This window comes from Alosa sapidissima, chromosome 8 (genome assembly GCF_018492685.1).
Source record: "Alosa sapidissima isolate fAloSap1 chromosome 8, fAloSap1.pri, whole genome shotgun sequence".
In the NCBI taxonomy this organism is placed as follows: domain Eukaryota; kingdom Metazoa; phylum Chordata; class Actinopteri; order Clupeiformes; family Clupeidae; genus Alosa; species Alosa sapidissima.
This window is the reverse complement of record NC_055964.1, coordinates 18,672,210-18,695,437: the sequence shown is the minus strand read 5'-3', so window position 1 is coordinate 18,695,437 and position 23,228 is coordinate 18,672,210. Positions and strand designations below refer to the sequence as shown.

The 23,228-nt window shown below is 41.2% G+C and overlaps 2 protein-coding genes across 2 annotated transcripts; both read right to left on the bottom strand.

Moving 5' to 3' along the window:
* Positions 1–8,624: 8,624 nt before the first annotated feature.
* LOC121715693 lies at positions 8,625–13,581 on the bottom strand. Its single transcript, XM_042101583.1, has 7 exons — positions 13,163–13,581; positions 12,399–12,536; positions 12,131–12,164; positions 11,844–12,016; positions 9,425–11,744; positions 9,153–9,231; positions 8,625–8,770 (listed from the first exon to the last, which is right to left on the bottom strand). Exons 2-7 carry the CDS (start codon positions 12,521–12,523, stop codon positions 8,625–8,627), a joined length of 2,877 nt encoding a protein of 958 aa, XP_041957517.1. The 5' UTR covers positions 12,524–12,536; positions 13,163–13,581.
* A 549-nt stretch (positions 13,582–14,130) lies between these two features.
* On the bottom strand, positions 14,131–22,619 carry LOC121715894. Its single transcript, XM_042101923.1, has 7 exons — positions 22,183–22,619; positions 19,780–19,923; positions 19,057–19,090; positions 18,783–18,964; positions 15,102–18,663; positions 14,849–14,945; positions 14,131–14,337 (listed from the first exon to the last, which is right to left on the bottom strand). Exons 2-7 carry the CDS (start codon positions 19,908–19,910, stop codon positions 14,222–14,224), a joined length of 4,122 nt encoding a protein of 1,373 aa, XP_041957857.1. The 5' UTR covers positions 19,911–19,923; positions 22,183–22,619; the 3' UTR covers positions 14,131–14,221.
* Between the last annotated feature and the right edge of the window lie 609 nt (positions 22,620–23,228).

The window sequence follows — 23,228 nt, the reverse complement described above, 5'->3', positions numbered from 1 at the left end:
GCTTCTAAATTCAATATGTTGCTTTAAGGCCACTTCTGATTGATGCTGACATTTGAACCCTCCTCTCATTAACAGGGAAGATGCACAGTCCATGATTTCCAAAAAGAATAACAAATTGATTGGTCTAACTACAGGACATTTTCCACTTTACCTCAGCCCATCTGAAATGAACTTGGGCCGAGACAAGATGACAGAATTTCTGTGGCATGTCTGACTGTGGTTTCTTCTTTGCATGGTAGAGTTTTGTGGATTGAGTATTAAACTGTGATCACTAGTTCACAATCTGAAATTTACATAAAGAGATGCGAATGAAGAGTGTGTTTGGCAAGGTCTCTGCCCAGGGTCTTGAAGTGTTTTGCGGGATCGTGCAAGAGTCAACTGCGCTGGCAGTCATGTAGGATCCCGGCATACACCCCTTTATTCTATTATTTAGACTGCAAATCAGAGACCTGACAGATTGAAGAAGCAGGTGTGGCAAATTCTGCACACTCCTCTCGAACTTCTGTTTGTAAGCGCCATTTCATAATTATTGGAGCCAATACAATGTTTTTCTTTACAGAAACAGGGCTGGTTTTAAGTGCATTGCCATCTGAAGCCCAAAATATTTCTCTGGATTCTCTGAATATTTGAATGATATTTCTCGTAATTATCTGTTGATGAGTATTTTTATTGTTTATTTTTATTGTCGTTGCATTATTTGCCCATATACTTCTGAGTTACGTGTTGCTAGCATCAAATAAAACAAATGGTGTATTTTATATTAAATTTCAAATTTGTCACTTTCAACATGTTGTCTATGTCTTTCTTGCAGCTAAATATGGGTTGATGAAATTTGCAGATTATCACATTCTGTTCTTATGTGCATTTTAAACAGTGTCCCATTTTTTTGAATGGGGGTTGTACTATATTTTATGTTAGATGTCTAGATATGATTATGTAATATGATGGGATTCCACAAATAACAAGGTGTGGCACCCATCATGTCTACAGGTGCAAGAAAGCATGACATGCCAAGACAATGCCTTGTTGATATTGCATTAAGTAGCGGAGAGTGAAAACCAGAGTTTCCAGTTTCTTATTCTTGTGAAAATCAACCGAGCAGGCAGGTTTTTATTATATGTTGAATACATATATGTTATCATGTGGATTATATTATTTTGGAGGTCAGGTTACATAACAAGAAACATAAACAGTAAAACATTTGTTAAATCATAACTTGTAACATGTCAGACCTGTTTTACAATGCCCTACATTCTTTCAAAATGATGTTGTTGTCATGATGTTGTTGTCAAAATGTTATTATTATGACCGCCGCGCAGCTTTTTCGCATTTTCGCATTTTCGCAAATTTCCGTCAAGGATTCCCGGGACACTGAAAGACCGGGGTACACGAAACTTGGTGGGCATGTAACCCCACATGGATAGCATGGAACCATCGTTTTTCGTTTTGATCTGTAGCCCCCCCGCTGGACTGGACCCCCCCCGAAAGGAGGGTAGGGCAGGCACAGTTTTCTGTGAATATCTCGAGAACCGTAGGGTTTAGGAGGACCATTTTTTTGGTATGTTGATCTCAAGGGGCCATGTCAACCCATTCCATAACCACTCATTTCATGTATAGCGCCACCTAGTTAAAAATTAAAAAGCAAAAAATGAGGTGTTTTCATCACAATATCTCTGGCTGACATTGTCAAAACTGCACGAAATTGAAAGTGTAGGATCATTATGACACCCTCCGAATGCATGCCAAGTTTTGTGAACTTTCGTTCATGGGGGGCCTTACAATAAAATAATTTATGTGTACATTTAGTGACCGTACACCAACAGTTTTCTGTGAATATCTTGAGAACCGTAGGGCCTAGGATGACCAATTTTTTCCGTATGTTTGCCTCCAGGGGTCATGTTAACCCATTCCATATGCACACATGTGCATAAACAGATACACACGCACACACATTCACAGTAATCATACGTATGACACATACTCACACAGTAGACATATGTACGCATGCATGCACATGCACAAACACAGGCACATACGCAGGCACACACACACACAGTTAGACAGTTAGAATCATATAGGCCTTGAATTTCCCCTGGGGATCAATAAAGTATCTATCTATCTCTATCTATCTTTCAGTGTGATTTATTTTTGTGGAAAAAATGTGCTGGACTGGGCAGCGGTCATATTTTGTATCGCTCTGCGGTACATCTAGTTGTTGATCAGGTGATGTTGAGTAAAGAAAAGCTTGCACTAAGATGCGGTGACAAGCTGACATTATGTTTGTGCATATTAGTCCATTTTATTGTATATTCTATAATTTATTTTGAGTGTAAAATGTCCAAATATATGCAATGGGATGCTTTCATGCATTTAATAATCTACATTTGTAAATAGAACACATTTGCAACATCAGACATTTTGAAATGAAAAATGTAGAGCTTTCATCCATCTTGAAATATTTCAGCATTTCAGACATGCATTCTAGTGCTTGCTGCAGTGCTGATTTTCCATATTTTTTCTCAGGATGCTTGTAAATCAACTTGAAAATGAACTTTTAGGCTACTGTCACACCATATTAGGGCAGTCTGAAGTAACAATGGTATTGGTAGCCTATACCAATTAGTTTGGCTAACACACTAGACTATTAAAGGGAAACTTACTGCTGTGATGGAAAGCAGACATTATAAGGCACTGTATTTGTGCAAGGAGAAGTGTCCTGTCATAACTCCCACCATCTAGGATTCATCGTCCACCACCATCAACCCTTAGTGTGCCAACCACCCCAAGAGAGATGCAAATGGTTTGTGCAAAGCCAGTGCTTCAGAAAAAAACACATATCACATAGGTTATCATTAACAAAAAATGAATAAATAAAAAGGCACAAAGAAAGAATGCACACAGGTGAACACAACAGCAAGTTCCCACCTTCAGAGTGAATGTAGATTCAGAGAATGGAGTCTATGCTAAAGTTAAAGTTAAGTCCACAGATGTGGAGTAGTGGAGTTTATCATGGTTAGTCCCAGCGAAGGCGGCCGACCTGTGCTGAGACACTGCGCCATACCTCTACCAGGTGGCTCAGCCAGCAGTCAAACATAGTTACACGACTTTAAACGACCGTGGTAATACATATTTTTATTTATACTTTCACTATTCGAATAGTGTTGTAATACTTAGGATACAATTATTCTTTATTTATTCATCTAAAATTTGAACTAGTCGTCTTTCAGGCCTCTACAAGTTGCTGTGCATGTGTAGTGGTTGCTTTGCAGTTTAATTGTGTATTACGTAACTGTGTGCTCTTGGCTTTGTGTGTGTCTTAAACCCTGAAGGTGTGCAGGTAAGTTTCAAGTTTATTTGTCACATATTTAATTATACAGGTACAGTATAACCAGTAGTGAAATGCTTAAGTACCTGTCCAGTTGTGCACAGTTACCCCTAAGTCCCCTGTGTTTCCAACTGTTAGTTCAATCAAATTTTAACTGATTGACCTTTCCTCTCTTTAACCTCTTTTATTTTGTACCGACAGTACTCATGACCTCGAGAAAGAGAGGTGTGAAAAATCGCTGGAATTCTCCTTCAAACAGACTCTCTTTTATTGCTGTGTTATTCGTCTGAATTTCTGTGTGGCAGCAAAGTAAAAACCACACCCCACGACCACAGTGATGACAATAATTGAAATTGAGAAATTCTGTCATTCCAGATGTCTTTGAGTAATTATCTGGGATCACAGACACAAAGCAGCCGTCATCTGTGTAGTCAACTGTATTTGAGTTTGTTTTAATATGTTGACTATTCTCAGAGAGACAATGAATGTCACAGGGTAAGCTTGGCAAGGCAATTTTATTTGTCAATTTAGGTAAGGTATTTATCAAGGTATTTATCAAGGTGTGTTATTCAATGTGTTGTAGTTTGTTTAATCAAAGTCCAAAGACAGTCCAAAGTAATCTGGGCTATTTGAAGTGGCAGTTTAGTATGTTGTCGTTTTGAATAGCCACTGCATACCCGTGTTGGCGTGTTGTTGCAAATTTCACAGAATCATTTTAGGCAAGCAAACTGCATACAGAGGCCGTCTTTATTGTTGAGGTCAGACATGATAATCATCCAAACATCTTGCACTCGCTTGAGTTTCAGGGGTAGATCTACTAACACTTTTGTGCCCACTTGAGACGTAATTTCATCGCAGTGTGCGCGTAAAATCATGGCATGGTATGTACAAACAGCCCGCACTTTGGGACTGCGTGTAGCAGGAGCTGAGAATGGCAATTTGCGCTTTTCCGTGTCATACATATGCATTCATAGGAAGGTCAAGGGGAAAGTGGGAGTTTCCCATAAAAAGATGGGAGGAGAAGCATAAAGTAAGTAAGTGTAAATACTCTTTTGATCCCGTGAGGGAAATTTAGTCTCTGCATTTATCCCAATACATGAATTAGTGAAACACACTTAGCACACAGTGAACAAAAGCACACACTAATCCCGGCATTAGGTGCCTTGCTCAAGAGCACTTCAGCCATGCCTACTGGTCAGGGTTCAAACTGGCAACCCTCCGGTTACAAGTCCAAAGCGCTAACCAGTAGGCCACGGCTGCCCAAAAATAGAGTGCGTAGTCGGCAGGATTAAAGTGCGTCTAATTATGTATTTCCCTGTACAGTATGTATGAAAACTCCCTGTGAAAGCTCACCTGTTTTGCGGTGAAAATTCTCCACCTCATAAATGCAGGTGTAAGACTCCTCACAATATTACAAACCTTGGCAACAGGATCAATCATTTCATACAGCCATAGCATTAGCTGTCAATACCTACATTTCCAATGCTGAAATAACAATCATCAAGATAGATAGATAGGCCCCAGCTGTGGCGCAACTGGCTGGGGCACCTGCACCGTGACCCGGGTTCGATTCCCGCCCTGTGGTCCTTTCCGGATCCCACCCCTGCTTTCTCTCCCATTCGCCTCCTGTCACTCTCTACTGTCCTATCATTAAAGGCATAAAAAGCCCAAAAAATATACTTAAAAAAAAAAAAAGATAGATAGATAGATACTTTATTGAGTAAGGGGAAAATCAAGGTCTCAGAAGCATACAGACATCACACACAACATGCACTTACAGTAGAAAAAGTAATATACATATAAATATATTATACAATATACTATATATATTACAATATATATATAATATACTATAAAAAACTAAATCAAATATCAAATATCAAATATCAACATAGTGTGCTTAAGGATGATCAAGCATGACAGGGCAGGGACTGAGCCTGTAATTCAGAGAGCAGCTGAGGATGATTGCTTCCTTGTTGTCCCTGTCAAGGGTGCCATGGTCGTTGACCCCTCAACAGACACAAGCAAGATGCAATATATCAGATGAAGGGGTGGGGATAGTAATATGGACATATAAGAGAATAATGTATAATGTAGACAAGATAATATAACAAAACTATGTCAGTGCAAGAATAGGTTGAGGTAAAAGGGTTACAGCCATTGGTCAAGTATTGAGTATAAGCAGAGACTTTCTAATGTGGAGACACAGCACTCAAAAAATACTCCATAGAAATGCATGGGGCTAGTTTGTCACGCCAATATGGCCGTTGTCTACACATATCCCACCCCTTCCTCGGCAAAACGTCGACATGTGAATACATTGAGCCAATCATATGGTGTGTTGTGAAGACATCGTGCCAATCATGTGTTGTGATCTCGCCACTGGAGCAAGATTGGTGTCGTGAAGCCTTGCGCACGCGCAGTTCGACCCAAAGACTGTGCCCGATGAGTGCCCATAAAACGTTGGTATATGGCCGCCGAGTGGAGGGACTTGGCCTAAAAGGACTTTGGTATAAGGCAATTAAGCATCAAGTACGGCCACAGTCCAGGAGGGAGGGAGGGGTTTTGCAAATGTGCTAATATAGCATGTAAACAGACTATGCAGAGAAGTCTATCTCTCCTCTACCCTTAAGTGAAGCGTTGAACAGTTCAATGGCCCTGGGGACAAATGACTTCCTCAGCCTTTCAGTTGTGCATGGCAGTGAGCGAAGTCTCCAGCTGATCAGGCTCTTCTGCTTTACAATAGTGCTATGGAGTGGATGACATTGATTGTACCCACATACCAACTGCCCCCCCTTCAATGCACATTTACAGAAATAGAAAACATACTGTTGTGACCTCAACAACAATTAAAGTAATGTCCATTCCAAGATGCTTCTCAACACCGGGCACAACTCCAGTGCTTTATTGAACAGAGTCGTTGCAGAGTCGTAACATACAATACGTTTTTCATCACCTCAAAACTACCCCCACGACACCCCCATATGTCATAACTCACTCTTGCTCTCACACCACACGCACACTCAGGCAATTCAAAAACAGTATACCTCACATAAAACCCCCCACATTATGACATCCCTCCCCCCATAGTTCAAAATAAGTCCCTTTTTCTTTCTTTGTTTTTTTCCCCCTAGGTACACTTAATTTTCCTGGCAAACGAAATAACAACTTCAGTAAGCTAACCAGAACTAACTGAGAGTGAGGGGTAGACTGCCCTCACTCCCGCGGGCCTCCCGCTCCAAACTACAAATCTAAACGAACAGGTGCATTGCAGACTCTTATCGACCGCCAGGGGACAACATTAGACCCAGCTTTAGCGGGCTCCCCCGTATCGGGATGTGGGATGTCCTCACCGTCTGGCTGACCTGCAGTGGTGCCCTCCGGAGTAGGGGGCTCTAGCGGGAGGATGCTCTGCTGCTCATTACCTGGATCCCACTCCTCCTCGGCTAATGGAGAGGTGCGTCGGCACAGTAGGTGGTCCACATGACGACGCTACACATTGCCAGCTACCTCCACTCTGTAAGAGAGCGGCCCTGTCTTGTCGATCACCATGCCAGGCAGCCACTTCTCCCTTCCCGAGAAGTCTCTTACCCACACTGTTGTTCTGAGTGGCAACTCCCGACTGACTGGGTGTCTTTTTGAGTTGGCTACCATTCTCTCTTGACTACGGAGGACTTTCGGTTGCATGTCAGTCAGGCCACAACAGATCCCACCTGGTGCGCACACGCCGACCAAACATCAACTCTGCAGGGGAGAGACCAGTGGTGGCGTGTGGGATGAAACGGTATGCTGCCAGGAATCTTGCTAACCTTTCTCTCAGTGTTCCACCTGTTATCTTCTTAAGTGATTTCTTCAGTGACTGCACTGCCCTCTCCACCAGTCCATTTGAGGATGGGTGGTAGGGGGCGGAGGTGAGGTGACGAACACCATTCATCTTCAAAAACCCCTTAAATTCAGAGCTGGTCAGAGCTGGTGGAAGACAGTGGCATTATCGGACACTATGGTATATGGAAGGCCATGTGCACTGAAAACCTCTCTGAGGTGCTCCACTGTTGCTGCTGATGTGGCTGACTTCACTTCCAACCACTTCGAATGAGCATCCATAAGCACCAAAAACATTTCTCCTAGGAACGGGCCAGCATAGTCAATGTGCAAGCGTGTACAGGGACTGTATCCAGTCCAAGCCACCACATGTAAGCCCGCACTACAGCTTTCATCCTTGATGCCCCTGGGTGCGCCTCATGCAGCTCCTCCAGCAGAGCCTGCCGTCCTTGTGGTGGGATGATGACGCAAAGCCCCCATAAAAGGACTCCGTTCTCAATTGTGAGCTCGATCTTCACACCTCTTGAAATAGGGCTGAATATCTCCAGCAGGGCCACCCTCCCATGACGTACTGGCAGACCCGGGCCAGAAGGGAGTCACGTCGGGTCCAATCTTTTAATTGGGTGCTTGTTATGGGTGCTGTCTGAAACTGCTGCATCCGACACACCAGCTCAGGGGGAGTGACGGGATCTAGCACCGTGTGGGGCAGTGGCAATCTGCTTAGACTACCAGGGCCTCTTTTTCCAAATGGGCGTACTTTTTCTCAGCTGGTGCCAGAGCTCGCGATGCAAAACAGACTGGGCGCTCAGTTCCATCTTGGTATCTTTAAGACAATACTGCTGACTGACAATACCGAGGCCAAATGGTGAAGCATCAGCAGCAATCGCCAGTGGGAGTGCGGGGTCATAGTGGGCTAGGAGCACCCCTGAAGACAACAAGGCCTTTGACTTGTCAAATGCATGTTTATGCAATAGTTATGTGTGTGTGTGTGGGGGGGGGGAGTCATTCAAAATAAGTTATTTTTTATGTTCTTCACAGAAAATGAGCCAAGACCAATGAGTCCGAGTTGGGAGAAATAATAAATCTGGACCCGAATATAATAATTGTAGGTGCTATGTACCTTAACTGTGTCCTCCTCCTAACTGGGCCTGCTGTGTGTGTGTGTGTGTGTGTGTCTGTGCGTCTGCAGGGGTGCCATCACTTGTGTGAAAGTAGTATTGCCAAATTTTTTGCCAAGCCCAATGTGTTGTATTTATATCAGAGGCAATTCATTCGGAATGGGTCATGCAGGAAGCCTACTTATTACCAGTGTAACCTTTCATTGTGAAATGGCACCCCTATGTGGTAATTGTTTGTAATGCATCTGTGCTGGCTTCATTAAAAAGCTTCAAAAACATATTATGGTTTATTTGTTTTATTGAAAATGTGAAAACAAAATAAAATAAAATAAAATAGAATAGAAAATTAAAATTAAAAATTAGGTTCTTCTGCACTTTTTAAAGCATTTCCGTACAGACTTGGAGATGGATGAAAAGAATCTGGCAAAAATGTTTTGTTTCTTGGATTTCTCCTCAGAGCCCTTTTCTGTCTGGGATGTGGAGGTTTGTGCTTTGCTGCCCTGACCTACAATGGAGCAGGAAGTGTTTCAAAATGAAAGCTTGCCAACGTTTATGATAAATAATTCACAACATAATTAAACTGACTAGAAGTAAAACTCCTTGTCAGAATCTCAACAGGCTACTATCAGAAGCTTTCCTGTTCCACTCTCTTTGCATTTAAGGCCTTTAAAGACATTTTTTTTTTTCAAGTCAAGGCCTTGTCCATGTTAGAGAACACCTATTATATCAATACTCTACTTTGTCTATTACTTATTGACAAAACAATAATATAAGCTGAATAAATTAATGAAAATCATCATCTGACAAATTAATGTATGTAGATCCATTGTTATTTTTGTTACTATGTCCAACTGTAGCTGTAGATGAAGGATCCTCCTGCAAATTACCCTCTTGTGGATTTATTGCTGATGTGTTTGTGTCCTGTATCAGCACCATTGGGGACACAGCATTTTTCTTAGAGAGGCGCTGCAATGTAAAAGAACCATTTTACATCACAATGCATTCAAAATACCGCATATTATATGCAGCAGTGGTTTTGTCTTACTTGGTGACCCATGTAAACTCAAGTTTTTGGGACAAGCCCTTGTCAAAGGGTTAATATCTGTTACATTACATTTAGAATTTAGTATATATGCTTTACAACTCTGACTATGTTTACCTTTCCATTGATCCTCCTAGACACATTTGATTTTTTGTTCTTTTTTATCTTCTTTCTCTCTTCTCCAGTGCATGGGTTGATGTCAACCCAGTCAGTGTCAGACATCTCAAAAGATCTGTTGGGGCAAGCAGCAACCTTGCTTCTTTGGCCTGCGCTGGGGCTGGGAAGTTCAACCTCACTGGAAGCCATGATCACCATTCCAGCTTCCTCCGGCTTCGTTGCCAACTCGTTGAAATGTATGCTCTGGCATGAGCAAGGAGGCCGCGCCCGAGCTGCTAATATTTCAGAAAGCACTCTCATTGTTTCGCTCACAAGCCGGTCTATCAGCAAGTGCAATTTAGTTGTTTCATCCAGGGCATGAGAGGAACAGATAGAGTCTCCAGAGCAGCTTCCATGTGCTTCCTTTGCCATGCAGGGGTTGGAGCTCGGGGTTCCCTGGATGAAGTCCTCTGGGACACACACTCTACATGGGCAAGATGGGAACAGCAGCTGATGCAAGAACTTTTTCACAGACTCCTCAGTTAACATGTATGCATCATTTCGTCTCTGCAGTGATGGCAGATCTGTGTCGGAAACGCTTCGGCCAGCCAGCAGGTTGCATCTCTGGCAGGTGTTCTTTTTCAGTAGATGACACACCTGATTGGTAAGGTCAAAGGAAAACTGCCGAAGCCCTCCATTGTTAATGAAATATTCCAACCTTGCCAAAACCTGGCCCATTCCATCAGCTTCAGCTCTCTTTGCTGTAGTAGAGGGTTTCTGTGACATGCACTTATCCTTCTTCTGTGAAGCAGACCATGCAGTAGCAACTGGTGTACCCACCCCTATCTCAGGCTCAGTTATCCTGGTCAAGGTGGGAGTTATTTCCACAGTAGATGCAAATGGGCGAAAACGTGCTATATCCTCTTCGTAGAGAACAATGTCCTGTGAATGTGAACGCTCCTTCCTGATCACTTCATGAATACGCAGAGTCATAACCTTTCTGACAACATCTTTAGTTTGCGGCTCAGTGTTGTTATGGTCCACCACCATTTTGTCACAATGAGTTTCAGCTGGAAGTACATTCTCACATGAACTTTGTTTATCAAAGTAAACTGTGCTCTTTCTTCCTGCTGTTAAATGAAAATCCTTTGAGGGTTTCTTGGGAGAGGGCCTCTTGGGAGAGGGCCTGACCCTTGGGGAAGTCCTCTCCTTGTGTCCTGCATCTTGTTTGCCATGTCTCTGACCAGTATAACACTCCTCTGACAGCCCTTTCTGTGAACAGCATTGATCGCTTAAGGAAAGTGGAGTTTCAATTGCTGCCCATATTTTTAACTTTAAATCCTTTGCACTTTTCTTTGGTCCTATCTTGTCAGTGGAAGAAGCAATACTGCCTGTACCATTTACTTTTCCCCTCCTGGTGCTAGGAAGTTCATTCAGACGGAGCATCACATCGTCAACACATTCAGTGGCTGCAAGACTCATTTCTGTTTCCATGTCTCCAGCAGCTTTTGAGCTTTGTTTGAATGGCTGAGAACCTCCACTTCCCTTTTCATTTCCCATTCCAGTTTCCTTATGCAAGATCAAAAAGTGCTTGACTTTATGCTGTACTTTGCCAAACATGTCGGTGGCAGACAAAGAAATACTCTCTTCACCGATTTCTGACACTGCAACCAGGATGTCAAGAACAGTGCCAACTATGCCTGTTGTGAGACTATCTGTTGTAACGATGTAGGGTAATACAGCACACTTCTTTGGCGATGCTATCTTCTCTGCTTTTAACACATTTGGTTGTTTGGCTGTGCAATCCACAAATGGACACTTGACATGTTGTAGAAGCACATGGAGTACAGTTTTGGTGGCCTTTGTCTTAAAGTCAGCGGTGAGCAGAAGGGGAGGCACCTTCTTCAAAGAGCTGGAGCCAAAGGAAAAGCCAGGATGGAGTGCGCTTTTAGAGGCTTTTGAAGATGCCAGGAGTTTGGTCTTCTTGGCCAGTGCATGTAACAGGATAGTGGTTGCTTCAGGATGCTCGTAATGGAGACAGGAGCTCTCAATGAGAGTCAAAACCGCAATCACCACTTTCTTTGTGATATCTCTTGCCTTTTTGAGGAGCTGTTCTTCCCCAGAAAGGCCACTGGCAGCCAATATCCGTGCATCCAGTCTCTTGGTGAGCACTTTTAAGGTCTCCTCCTCTAGTTGAAGAGCTGGGCCTCTCCCATCAGCACCAGGTCCAGTGGGTGGAGTGCTTAGGGAAATCCTTTCCAGAGTCACAATGAAGGCCTTCTTGACCTCCTGACGAATTTGTCCACGTAATGTGCGGACAAAAGGTAAATTTGAAGGAGACCTACGAAATTAGAATTATGACAAGTTTAATTATTTTGTGTCTATTGTAAATCACACTTAAGTTGTAGTTTTTCAAGAGCCATCAAACTTTTTTTCTTACCCTTTAAATACAGCAGCATCAGATGAGCTCTGAGGCAGCTGAGAATCCTCCAAGTAAGTTGCATCATAGTCCATGATTTGGACAACAACTGGTTTAAACTTCTTAAATGTAGATTTCGACAAATGTGAAATAAAGCCTAAGCATAATTCTACAAAGTCCAGTCTCATCATCTGCTAAGAAGAAACAACATTATGAGAACCAGTCGACACTCAAGCGGTAAAGGAAGAGGCATATTTTTAGTATGTAAGTGCAGATATTATCGCAGAAGAACTGCCGTAAAAACTTACATCCTGCATTCCACTTGTCACAACAGTCCACTGTCTGGAAGAGAAAGACATCAATAAAAAAATCCAGTTTAACAGTTACACCAAAACGAATCAACAGACTTTGTCACAGGAGTACAACACCCTGCAGATAAACAAATTCTGATGCGAACAGCATTGCTGTGTCACAGGAAATACTCCTTTATCTGGCCCTGTAACATAGGGCCTTCACAAATATTTATGTTCTGCCCCAAATCTACATGCTTATGATTAAGAAAATATATGGACATACTCATCACTTAATTTCTCTATGACAGCAATGATATCGCAGTGAACAGAGCTACTTCTGTTGATCTTCACTCTTTTGTGTTCTTGACAGGCTGCAGGATGACCTTGGGTAGGGCTTCTTTCAGACATTTTTTTAAAAATCCTTCACAGGAAAGAAGAGGGATACAAAGACGTAGGCTACATAAATATTTATGTGGTTGATTGTGTCCCTTGTTCCTTGAATCACTGAATAAGCTACTGTAATGCGCCCTTTTAAATTGCCCCTTGGGAACAAATAAAGTGCTTTGAATTGAATTGAATTATTAAACACTAATAAAAAGGAATCCACCCAGAAAATATCTAATACAAATTTAGAAATTCTCAACTTAGCCTACCATGGATTGGCCTACACAATCAGAATTAGTCTGAGTTACACACACGGTACATTTGATCATTTTACATTTTTGGAAATGACACCCTAAACTAAATAGGGTGAACTAGCCTACACTAAATATTAGGCTAAAAACACACGGCAGCAGATGGCCACGCATACACCTAATTTTAAGCTTAGCGCGCATAGGCTACGCCTGTAGGCCTACTCATGTTAAAACAAGCTATCTTTTTGTTTTTCCATCAAAGCGGGCTGCGTGAACTCGTGTCTGTGTCATTTACATAGCTATTACCTACTTGTCCGTTTTGTCTACCACACGATTATTTAGGACATACACAATCATACATTCAGTTAAAATTTCGTTATTCTAGTCAACTGAAGGCTATATTCGACCTTACCTTTTACTTTCAACTGAGGTCGTCGAGAAGAGGTTGTAGACTGACAAAAGTAGGCTATGCGTTTAATAATAGCCTATATTAATATACGTGTAAACGAGCCCTCATTATGAGAAACTCACCATTCTACATTACAGTGTTCTACGTGTAATCAATTGTTACGCACGGGCGTTCTGAAATCGTTCGCCAAATAGCCTATGGGTTTCCGTTTTAGGCTACTTAAAAATGAGAGGGTTCCAAGGAAAATAGCCTGCCATGTCCTGAAGGAGCATTCTGGTCATCCTTCTAGGTCTCTTACGTTTCGAGCAGTAGTCGAGGCCAAGGAGTAGACTAGCCTACCTGTTTCAGACTTCCCAGCATTTGTCAATGATTTTGGTGCAGAGGCTTGATGCAATTACCTGGAATGGCATCACAACTGTCAAGAGTGGCACGCAGTACACCACACAATGGTAGATAAATAAAAGGAAGTTGGCTAAAGTCAGGTTTTTAAAAATGTAGGCCTACATCTAATAAATGTAATGGCATAAGCTTTATAAATGTACATCTATTCAATTTAATGACATAATATAGGCATACAGCAGTGGATTCATTTGTATAATCATGATTAAGAATATAAACCTAGAAGTTTATAACTAAACGTAAGGTGTTCAGTGTGGTGGAGGAGGAATATAACACGTTACTGGCCATACCAGTAGCGTATGTTTGGTTTCCATATTGTACAGTATGCAAAAGCAGGCATTAGTGTACTATTGCACTACATCACTTGCATTATTAAAAAATAAATACTTAATTTGTTTACTTAGAATGTCCAAGTTTTGTACAAGTCTAAACTTTTCATCCACCAGAAACATACTGTATCTTTAGCATTATTAGAATGTGCTATATTATTTACCTATAAAACAGTGTGATATGAAATGGTGTAGAGTACAACAAAGATACAAAGATTAAATTCAAACACGCACACACAGAGATATTTGCTGCAAAGTTTATTGTGAAGGAAAATAAATTATATTGTTTAAATATCAGATAAAATGTCATTTTCATCTGGATATCTTGATACTTTTAGACACCACGTTGGAGACAGATCTGAAAAATTCCTTGGCCCTCCAGAAGAGTGGGAACAGTGGAGTTTTTCTCTGTCTGACTGGATGAGGTGGGATGTCTTTCATTGTGAAGACCTGCAGAAGGATACACCTCAGACTTCCATAACCACATGTCAGGTCACAGACTACAAACAAAACTACCTTTTCACCAACTGAAAAGAGGATGTGTTGAAAATGTACTGAGACTGATTGTACTTGTACTTGGCGATAATGACATAGACTACTAAACATACACAATTATAATCTATACACATGTATAAATTCTGTTTTACATATAACACAATGAGCAGTGATCTGCAGTGAGAATCTGCAATGAACTGTTTCCCTGTCAATGGGTTTGTGACTTGTGAAAAGTGTGACAAGTGTGAAAAGATTTTTTATTCAAGCTTTCTATGACATGAACAAATATCTAATTTGTTTAATTTCAATATAATACAATCTATATACCATATACAATCTGGAATGTTTACAATGGAAATAGATCTCTGTCCATTATAGCAAAGTATCATATAAGTGGATATCTGTATGGCACATCTGTGCATTCTCTGGTCTGTGGAACAAACTATTTTGTTTACTGAGGACTTACCTGTTGTCCCCTTCTGCATATAATTTTCTTGCAGGATGCTTGCTCTTGCATATGCCTCAAACAACATTGGACTCACTGCATTTTTCTTAGATAAATACTGAAATCACAAACAGATAATATTGACTTGACTCATTCCTCAAGACAGAACTTCATTTTACACAATAGCAGCATAATGGAATGGGCAATAAAAAAACACATTTCTTGTTATTTTTGCAGTAGTGTTAAAAATAGTTTTGAGTTAACTTCACTGTACCTTGTTGTTGATCCTCAGAGTCCTTATTTTGGGTTTGATGCAGATCTTCACTTCAGTTTTTACTTTTCTCTTTGGCTTTCTTAATTTATTTGCTGAATCAGTGTGTAAGCCAATGATCAACCCTAAAGAGCTGGTGGAGCATGCGACATCCTTGACAGAAGGATTCTCAACATACTGTGTGGATAAACCAACAGCTGGGATGCTCTTGGCATCATGGGAGGAACAGGTAGAGTCTCCAGAGCAGCTTTCATGTACTGCCTTTGCCATGCAGGGGTTGGAGCTTGGGGTTCTCTGGATGAAGTCCTCTGGGTCAATCACTTTGCTTGGACATGATGGGAACAGCAGCTGATGCAAGAAACATTTCACAGACGCCTCAACAAACATGTAGGGATCCTTAAGAGAAGCACTTTTGTCTGTCTCATAATTTCCTCTGCACAATAATGGAGGACCTAGATCAGTAGGCAGGCTTGGTCTCTGGCAAGTGTTCTTTCTCAGCAGACTGACCAACTTATATGTAAGGTCACACGAAAACATCTCCATTTCCCCACTAGAGATGAACTCCTGATCTAAGGCAGCCTCTGAGGTTGTGTCCTGACATAACTGACATGCGATACCATCAGACATCGCATTTTTGCTGGAGCACCTCTGCTTTGATATGGATGTATCATATCCTGCTCCAGGCTTTGCTGTCCCAGTAATAGACCCTCCATCCACTTCCGATGTACTAGACACGGATATGAACGATGACTTTTTGTATAGATTGAAAAACTCTTTAATCTTTTCTTGTACTTCCTTCAACAAAGAAGACACATATGAAGTTTTTTCCTTTTCTGTATAATATGCAGACAGATCGTCACTGCCTGAGGTTTCACTCTGGTCTGAACTCATCTCTGACATGGTCTCAGTTCTTCTTAGACATGGTGGTGTGTAACACAGGAGTGTCTTTAGTGTATCAATGACTGTTAGTGTAACACTAGAGGTCTGGTCCATAGATGAGGTCAAAGATGAGGTCAAAGATGAGGTAGATGCAAAGGAAGAGTCTTCCATTCTTTCACAAAGTACCTCGTTCACCAGTTCATTGGGTTTCACATAAAATTCCTCACTGGAGAGCCTCTTAATGGTCTCTGACGACAGACTAAAGGCCTCTGAAGAACTCGAGCTACTTTCGCTACTTTGTTTAGAATGACAGTTATGGCCACAAAGAATGTGTTCACACAGAGTTTTTTCAGGTATATAATACGATGAGGATGAGTGGGAGCCCAATGTACTTTCCAGTTGCGAGTGGATACTATTGACAGACTCAGTAATTAGGTCATCATCCACAGGACTTACATCTTCCTTCTCCTTTTTCTTTGCCTTGTGTATGTACAAAGTCAGCACTTTCTTGAACACATCTTTCATACATGAACCAGCATCCACATCCTCATCCATTTTGTTACCGGGAACTTCATCAGGAGGAAGGTTCTCACTCAAACCTCTTGGTGGGGATGCAGGTCTGCTTTCAAATTCATTTGTCAAATCAAAATCATCCAAGCTTTGTTGTGGTAATGGTTTGACAGATAAGGAAGACACTTCAGCTTGTTGTTCAACCTGATTTTCAAGCTTTGTGTGGCTTTCCTCTTTGGAAACATGTCCTTCTTTCAATATGAAAAAATCTTTTACCTTATCTTGCACAGTTTGAAACATACCAGAAGAACATGAATTCTTGGCATAGCCATCTTGGTATCTCTGCATTTTCTGCAGGAGATGGATTGCAGATTTTGTAATAGAAGAGACATGGTGTTCCATAGTTTGTGGTAAATGAGAGGTTTGGCTAGATTCTGCAGAGACAGCCCTGTCTCTCTTATTAAGGAGAACATCGCTCACGGCACGGATGGCTTTAAGTTCAAACTCCTCACTTGAAAGTGTCTTCATCCTCCTCCTAATATAGCCCTGCATTCTGTTTACATCTTGTGGGTCTTCAATTTGGGAAAGAATTCTAGCTATGGCCTCTTTACTCTCTGAAGGTGTGGAAAGTCCATCCACCAAGGTTGATCTTAATCTTTTAATTTCCTCAAGAACAAAGAGAGTCACCACCCCTCTTATGACCTCTTCGGTGTAAGAGATGACATCAGCCTCACGTGTAGTTTCAGTGTGAGATTCAAATAGGTGTAATTCTTCCACTGAAGCAAGTGATGAACAAACAACTCCTTGTGGTGCGTGTTCTTTGAGATGTAGATCATGCACTGTTGTTTTCTGGGAAGTCATTCTTTGGAATGAACATGCATCCTGTCCTTGTTTCAGAATGAAATCTCTAATCTTGCTCTCAATGTTCTGGTAGATGTGATGAGCATAGACAGAATTCACAGTTTCAATGATATGCGAGAGATCTTGTAGACATTCCATCACTGTTTCCACAATGTCCGCAGCAAAAGAATCAACATGACCCAAGGATGCCTTCTCTCTGAAGGTATCCAACTCAGCCAACACTTTGCTCACCTTTCTGTGAGCCATGCTCTGAAAATCTGGACTTATCACTTTCTTGGTGCTTTCATTAGAACCATCAAGGTTAGATTGGAAAGGCTGTTGTGTAGATGACCTAGTGTCAGCAAGCGTATTGAGCTGGATCATCACATGGTCAACAACAGACACCTCTGACTCCCTTCCTGGTGCCGTTTTGTGCTGTTCCACTTTTGACCGATTTGACAGGTATGCATGGTAAATCTGGAGGATAACCTTTTTTGTGCACATAGTGGTGACATCATCTTCTAAAGAATGTTGGGATGGCTGTAGACTTGCAATATCTGTTTTGTTTTTCCGTACAGAGGTCTTTGATAAAGTCATGAACTGCTCAACCTCATTTAGAATCTTATGGAACATGTCCATGGCAGAGGAAAAAATTATCTCATCATTGAATCCAGGTATTAAAGCAAGGCTCGCAAGAATGGTAATGACTATTTTGAATACGATAGAATCAACAGTCACAATGTAGGATAAATCAGGTCGATGCTTTGGTGTAGTTGACGGCAAGGAGTTTGAGTGGCAGGTCCTGTCCTCCAGTGCTTCTGAGTTGTTTTTACCTCTGAGAAGCATCGCAAGAACGGTCTGGGAAACTTTAACAGGGAAGTCAGGGGAAAGCTGCAAGTACAGCTCCCCTTTTAAAGGGCAGCTGATGGAAGGAGAACCAAATGAAAGGTTTTGTTTTGAGGTCTTTGGAGAGGCCAATATTTTGATCTTTGCAGCAATTTCATGTAAGACTTTGGATATTTCTCCTGCCTGCTCCTTGTTGAGATTGGAGCTCTCAATGAGATTTAAGACAGATATCACCACCTGCACAGTCATGGCTCTAGCTTCTGAATCTAGCACCACTTCTTCATGGTTGTGGACATTGGCTAAAATGTTCAATGTGTCTAATCTTTCATAGATTGCTTTAACCGTTTCCTCTTCTAGCATCATCCCTTTACTAGACTGAGTTGAATCTTTGCTTGAGGTGATCCTTTTAATAGCCACAAAAAGGGCCAATTTCACCTCTTCAACAATTTGAGCAAGGATGTAGTGGTTATAGGGTGTGTCCAAAGGAGAGCTGTGAAAGCAGTGTTCAGGGGAAGTTAATAATTTGATAGCTTTAAATAAAATAGCTTTAAAGCACTTTGTTCTGTATTGTTGCACTGGTTCAAGAATTGTAAAAACTGCATCACTTACTCATTACATGAGGCCTGAGGTGACACAGGAGCCTCTGGTGACTTCTGAGAGTCATAGGAATCGTCAGTGTGAAGTTTACAGGACTCCAAAATTTCAACGACTGGTAAGTACCTCTTGAATGTAGACTTTGACAAGTAAGAAATCAGGCCTAAGCATGTTTTTACAAATTCCAGTCTTGTCATCTAATATAGACAAGAAAAATTAAGCCAGTAAGAGTGGAGTTATGCACTGCAGAGGGTAAGGAAATTCATGTGTATAAGCTGTTAAAACTTACATCTTGCATGTCCTTTGTCAAGACATTCCATTGTCTAGAACAACACATTGAATCGTGTAGTTAGAAAAAAGACTCGAAAGAATACATTTGTCTTCTACAAATTATTTTATGAAACAAAAAAACATATTAAAATAGGCCATATCAGTGGCTCCCAAGGTGTGAGAATATGGGTTCCCACGGGTCATGGAATTTCTGGAATATCATGGAATTTTGGAAAGTCTATTCCAGACATGGAAAGTCAGGGAATTTATCATTTTGGAGGCAAAGTCATGGAATATCAGAGAATTTTGTTCTCAGTTTAAAATTGACTTGCCAAAATACAATCTCCACTCAGAATTGATGTATATCTGGTTATTAGCTTTATTGCTTGCTTGAGTGGTTAGCCCAACTTTGTTCATTCAATACCCATTTTTTCATCTCCCGCTCTAAAAAAAAGTAAAAGATTCTTGAATGCTATGCGACTGTTCTGAAATCGTTGGTCGGTATATTGTACCATTCATTATAAAGTAGGTCATGAATTTTTTTTTTTTTGTCAGGGAAAGTCAGGGAAAAGTCATAGAATTTTACATTTCACTTAGGGAACCCTGAGTACATACAATGGGGGTGTAACCGGTTCAGGATAAAAACACAGAACTACAGGTCAAATTTGGGAACCACTGGGTGATATGAAATGATTATTCTACAAAAGGTGAATTATGCAGATAGACAAACAAACTAGCATACCCATCACTCAGGTTCTCAATGACACCAATGACATCGCAATGAACCAAGCTGCTCCTGTTTATCTTCACTCGCCCTCTGTGCAGGGGGTGGGCTGCTGAACGATCCGGGAATAAGATCTTGCCTGTCTGCATTTTTTATAGTAACCTACACAGTAGACAGTAAAACAAATCTCAGAAAACCATATCGAACAGCACTCAAGGTCAAACACAAAGCTCAACAGAATCTAATTTAACCTATTTCAATCTAATTTAACCCATTTAACCTAGTTCTTCTGAGGCTCTGGAGCAGAATCTAATCTAACCTATTATATACAGGTTCTTTTGAGGCGCTGGAGCAGAATCAAATCAAACCTATTTCATTAGGGTTCTTCTGAGGCACTGGAGCAGAATCAAATTTAACCTATTCATAAGGTTCTTTTGAGGTGAGAAGAAAATCAATTAAAAAATAAATAAATAAATAACTTCATCAGACTGATGGGCTATGTATAGCTGATTTTAAGATAGCTAATGTTGTAATGAGTGATTTGTTTTCTCCTCATAGAAATGTAATATTCCCAGACAGTTCCCAACATGCATCAGACGTATAGAGATATAATATTGTTCAGGTTTTTGCGTTTTATGTCTGATAGTAGTGATTGCATCATTAAGGATGAATTCTCTCATGTGTGTTTCCTGCTTGTAATAAATAAAAGGCTATACTTCCAAAAAGGCTAAACAGCTGTCCTCTTCTACAAGAAAACTAAGCTGGACACTAGGCTGTTGTGAGAAGAAGGTACATGCCATCGCTCAAGACCTCATCGAGCAGCTACAGCAAGAGGGGGCATATGGCCGATTCAGAGGCTTATTTTTCAAGAACCTAGGCCATGGTCGCTTTTGCCCCAACAGGTCCTCACTGACCTCATCCAACTAGACTACCCACCACATTGGTACTAATGAATGGTCAGAGGGTTCTCTAAAGTCACTGCCGCCAACCAAGGATCTTTCATGCCACTTTCATCATTTTAAAACCATTATTACCATTACCATTGTTGTTTGTTGTTTATCCGATAAGGTTTGTGACTTTATTATTTGTGCAACGCCTGTGTTAGTCTCTTCTGTTATCAATCTCACGCCTATATCTCAGTGAATGGTGGCATCCCCTCTTGTTGTATCAGGGGATGAAAAGTGTTATAGGTGCTGATTAATAAAAGGCAATAATACATATCTAACTAATGACAACTAATGACATCACTATCAGTGATTAGATTAGTACTTAGTAACGCGTTACTCTAATCTGACCACTTTTTTCGGAAACGAGTAATCTAACACGTTACTATTTCCAAACCAGTAATCAGATTAAAGTTACTTTTCCAAGTCACTGTGCATAACTTTTTTGTCGTTTTCTTCTAGTCTCGGGAGTAACGTCGTACAGTATGTTCACTTTTCAGCATGAGGACAACTGTAAGAGGGCATACCATGCAGCGACACCAACAACAATGGAGGGAGGAGACAGATGCCGTTTTCTAACTGGAAATACAGTTTTTGTTTTTAGTTTTTGTCAGCTAAACATGACAACATTAAGGTATGTTGTGAACTCTGTGCTGGCGAAAAAGTGCTGTCTGGGAGTCTCCCGCATATTGATAGCAGCTCCCTCACGCCTGCAAATTAGATAAAATCTCCCGGAATCTAATGCGAGCGGGCAAGAGCGCACACGTGAGACCGAAAGTTCAAATCGCGATTGCATCTGAGTGTAGCGCGCGCACGATAGAGAGGGAGAGAGCTTTTGTCTATGGGAGAAAGGGAGCGTGTGTGCCTGAAGCGCATCGAAGACAGAGAACATCTTGATTGGCCTGTTTCGCTAAATCAACCAATCAGATGACTTCAGCATTGAGGTAAGTTTAACATAATTTAATTTGCATATTATTCAGGCTTAGTTGCCAAGGCTACATGAAAAGCCCAAACTACCAAAATCTATATATTTTATTCTCATAATTTCTATCTAGGCCTTCCTTATTTGGTGTACTGACTAGACAGACAAACATATTCATCTGTATTTCAGTATCAGTATGTAATGTTTTTGTTGAGGCGGCAGGTGTAGTAATGAATGTAACTAATAAAGTAACTTGTAGCCTAATCTACTTACTTTTAAAACCAAGTAATCAGTAAAGTAACTAAGTTACTTTTTAAAGAAGTAATCATATTACCTTTTCAAGGTAACTGCAACACTGCCTAAAATGTGTGTGGGCTTCCAAAAAGTAAAAATATGAATTTCTCAACCCTGACAAAGTAGGCATATCTCCACGCAGTTTAAAATAGCAACCTGTTGAACAAACATGGCAGATGTAGCCTAATGATTAGGGCTTCATTTGGCCTATTGTAGGCTACTAGAAAACACAAAGAAAAAATCCTAAATCTGCTCACTTACCAAGCAACCGTTAGTGATCCATCCATAGCGAAAGATTTAGAGAGTGGTTAAACAGTCAGTCATTCGTGGTATGAAACTTCTGAAAGGCCAGATAAACTAGCCTTAAGTAGGCCTAGATGAATCATCCAAGGCCTACTGTCAAGCGCTCTGCATTATGACGCAGCTGCATAAGCATCCTGAAAACGTCATGAATGACGTCGCGACATCAGCACAGGGAAACTCTCTCTGCAGGAAACATTTCAGTAGGCCTAGCTTATGCACAAGAATCGCAAAATTCCCTGGGATCGATTCAAATACTCGTTAGGCTACATCCTGTATTTAAAACGTAGGCTAATTCTATCGTAACATATTTGGAGAATATTAAACCATGGAAGGTCGACTTAGAATAGCTGGCTATAGCCTAGCCTAAAACAAAGACTAACTTACAGGCTTCCATCTCTCGCCTGCCGACTCTTTTACTAGGCCTACAGTGTGAAAAAATGCCCCTCAATTGTTTGATCAGGTGGGGCAAATTTTAGGCCTACATGTTAGACCTATAGGCTAAAGCAGATTAATTTACGAAAGACACCATACAAATTGAACAGGTAGGCCTACTTAAATGAGGACAATAGGCCACAAATATCTGCTCTACCTGATGTAGAGGTCTGCACTCCCGCGGTAGACCCGCGGGTCCCGACGCAAAAGAGTGCAGCGCGGGACAACTTTTGAAAGCTCTTTGCGGGAGCGGGCGGGATGACAGAGGTGCGTTCGCGGGTGCGGGACAAACCGACGATTCACTGCACTCCCGCAAATTTAATATGTGCGTAGAATTAAATATGGAAATGATTAAAGTAGGCCTACTGTGTATAACTATAGTTCAGCTGGATGTTCTGTTAGGCAGCATTAAAAAACGCGGTTTAAGCATAACTGACGGATAGCAGGACTATAGCCTATATTGTCGTTTACGTGGGTTCAATTTGTGAAAGCATGACAGAGGAAGAGGGCACCAGACTAGGCCTACTTCAGTTGTTAGCCTACATTCAGAACCAAGAAACTGACATCTGGAG

Bases quoted from the DNA above. Each gene is read 5' to 3' on its own strand.
- LOC121715693 (XM_042101583.1), bottom strand. From the start codon at position 12,523: ATGTCTGAAAGAAGCCCTACCCAAGGTCATCCTGCAGCCTGTCAAGAA. The intron at 12,017-12,130 runs GTAAGTTTTTAC...GTTTCTTCTTAG, and splicing joins TGACAAGTGGAATGCAGGAT to CAGATGATGAGACTGGACTT. The intron at 9,232-9,424 runs GTAAACATAGTC...TTTACATTGCAG, and splicing joins CTAGGAGGATCAATGGAAAG to CGCCTCTCTAAGAAAAATGC.
- LOC121715894 (XM_042101923.1), bottom strand. From the start codon at position 19,910: ATGCAGACAGGCAAGATCTTATTCCCGGATCGTTCAGCAGCCCACCCC. The intron at 19,091-19,779 runs GTATGCTAGTTT...GTGTTGTTCTAG, and splicing joins ATTGAGAACCTGAGTGATGG to ACAATGGAATGTCTTGACAA. The intron at 14,946-15,101 runs GTACAGTGAAGT...TTGTGATTTCAG, and splicing joins CTCTGAGGATCAACAACAAG to TATTTATCTAAGAAAAATGC.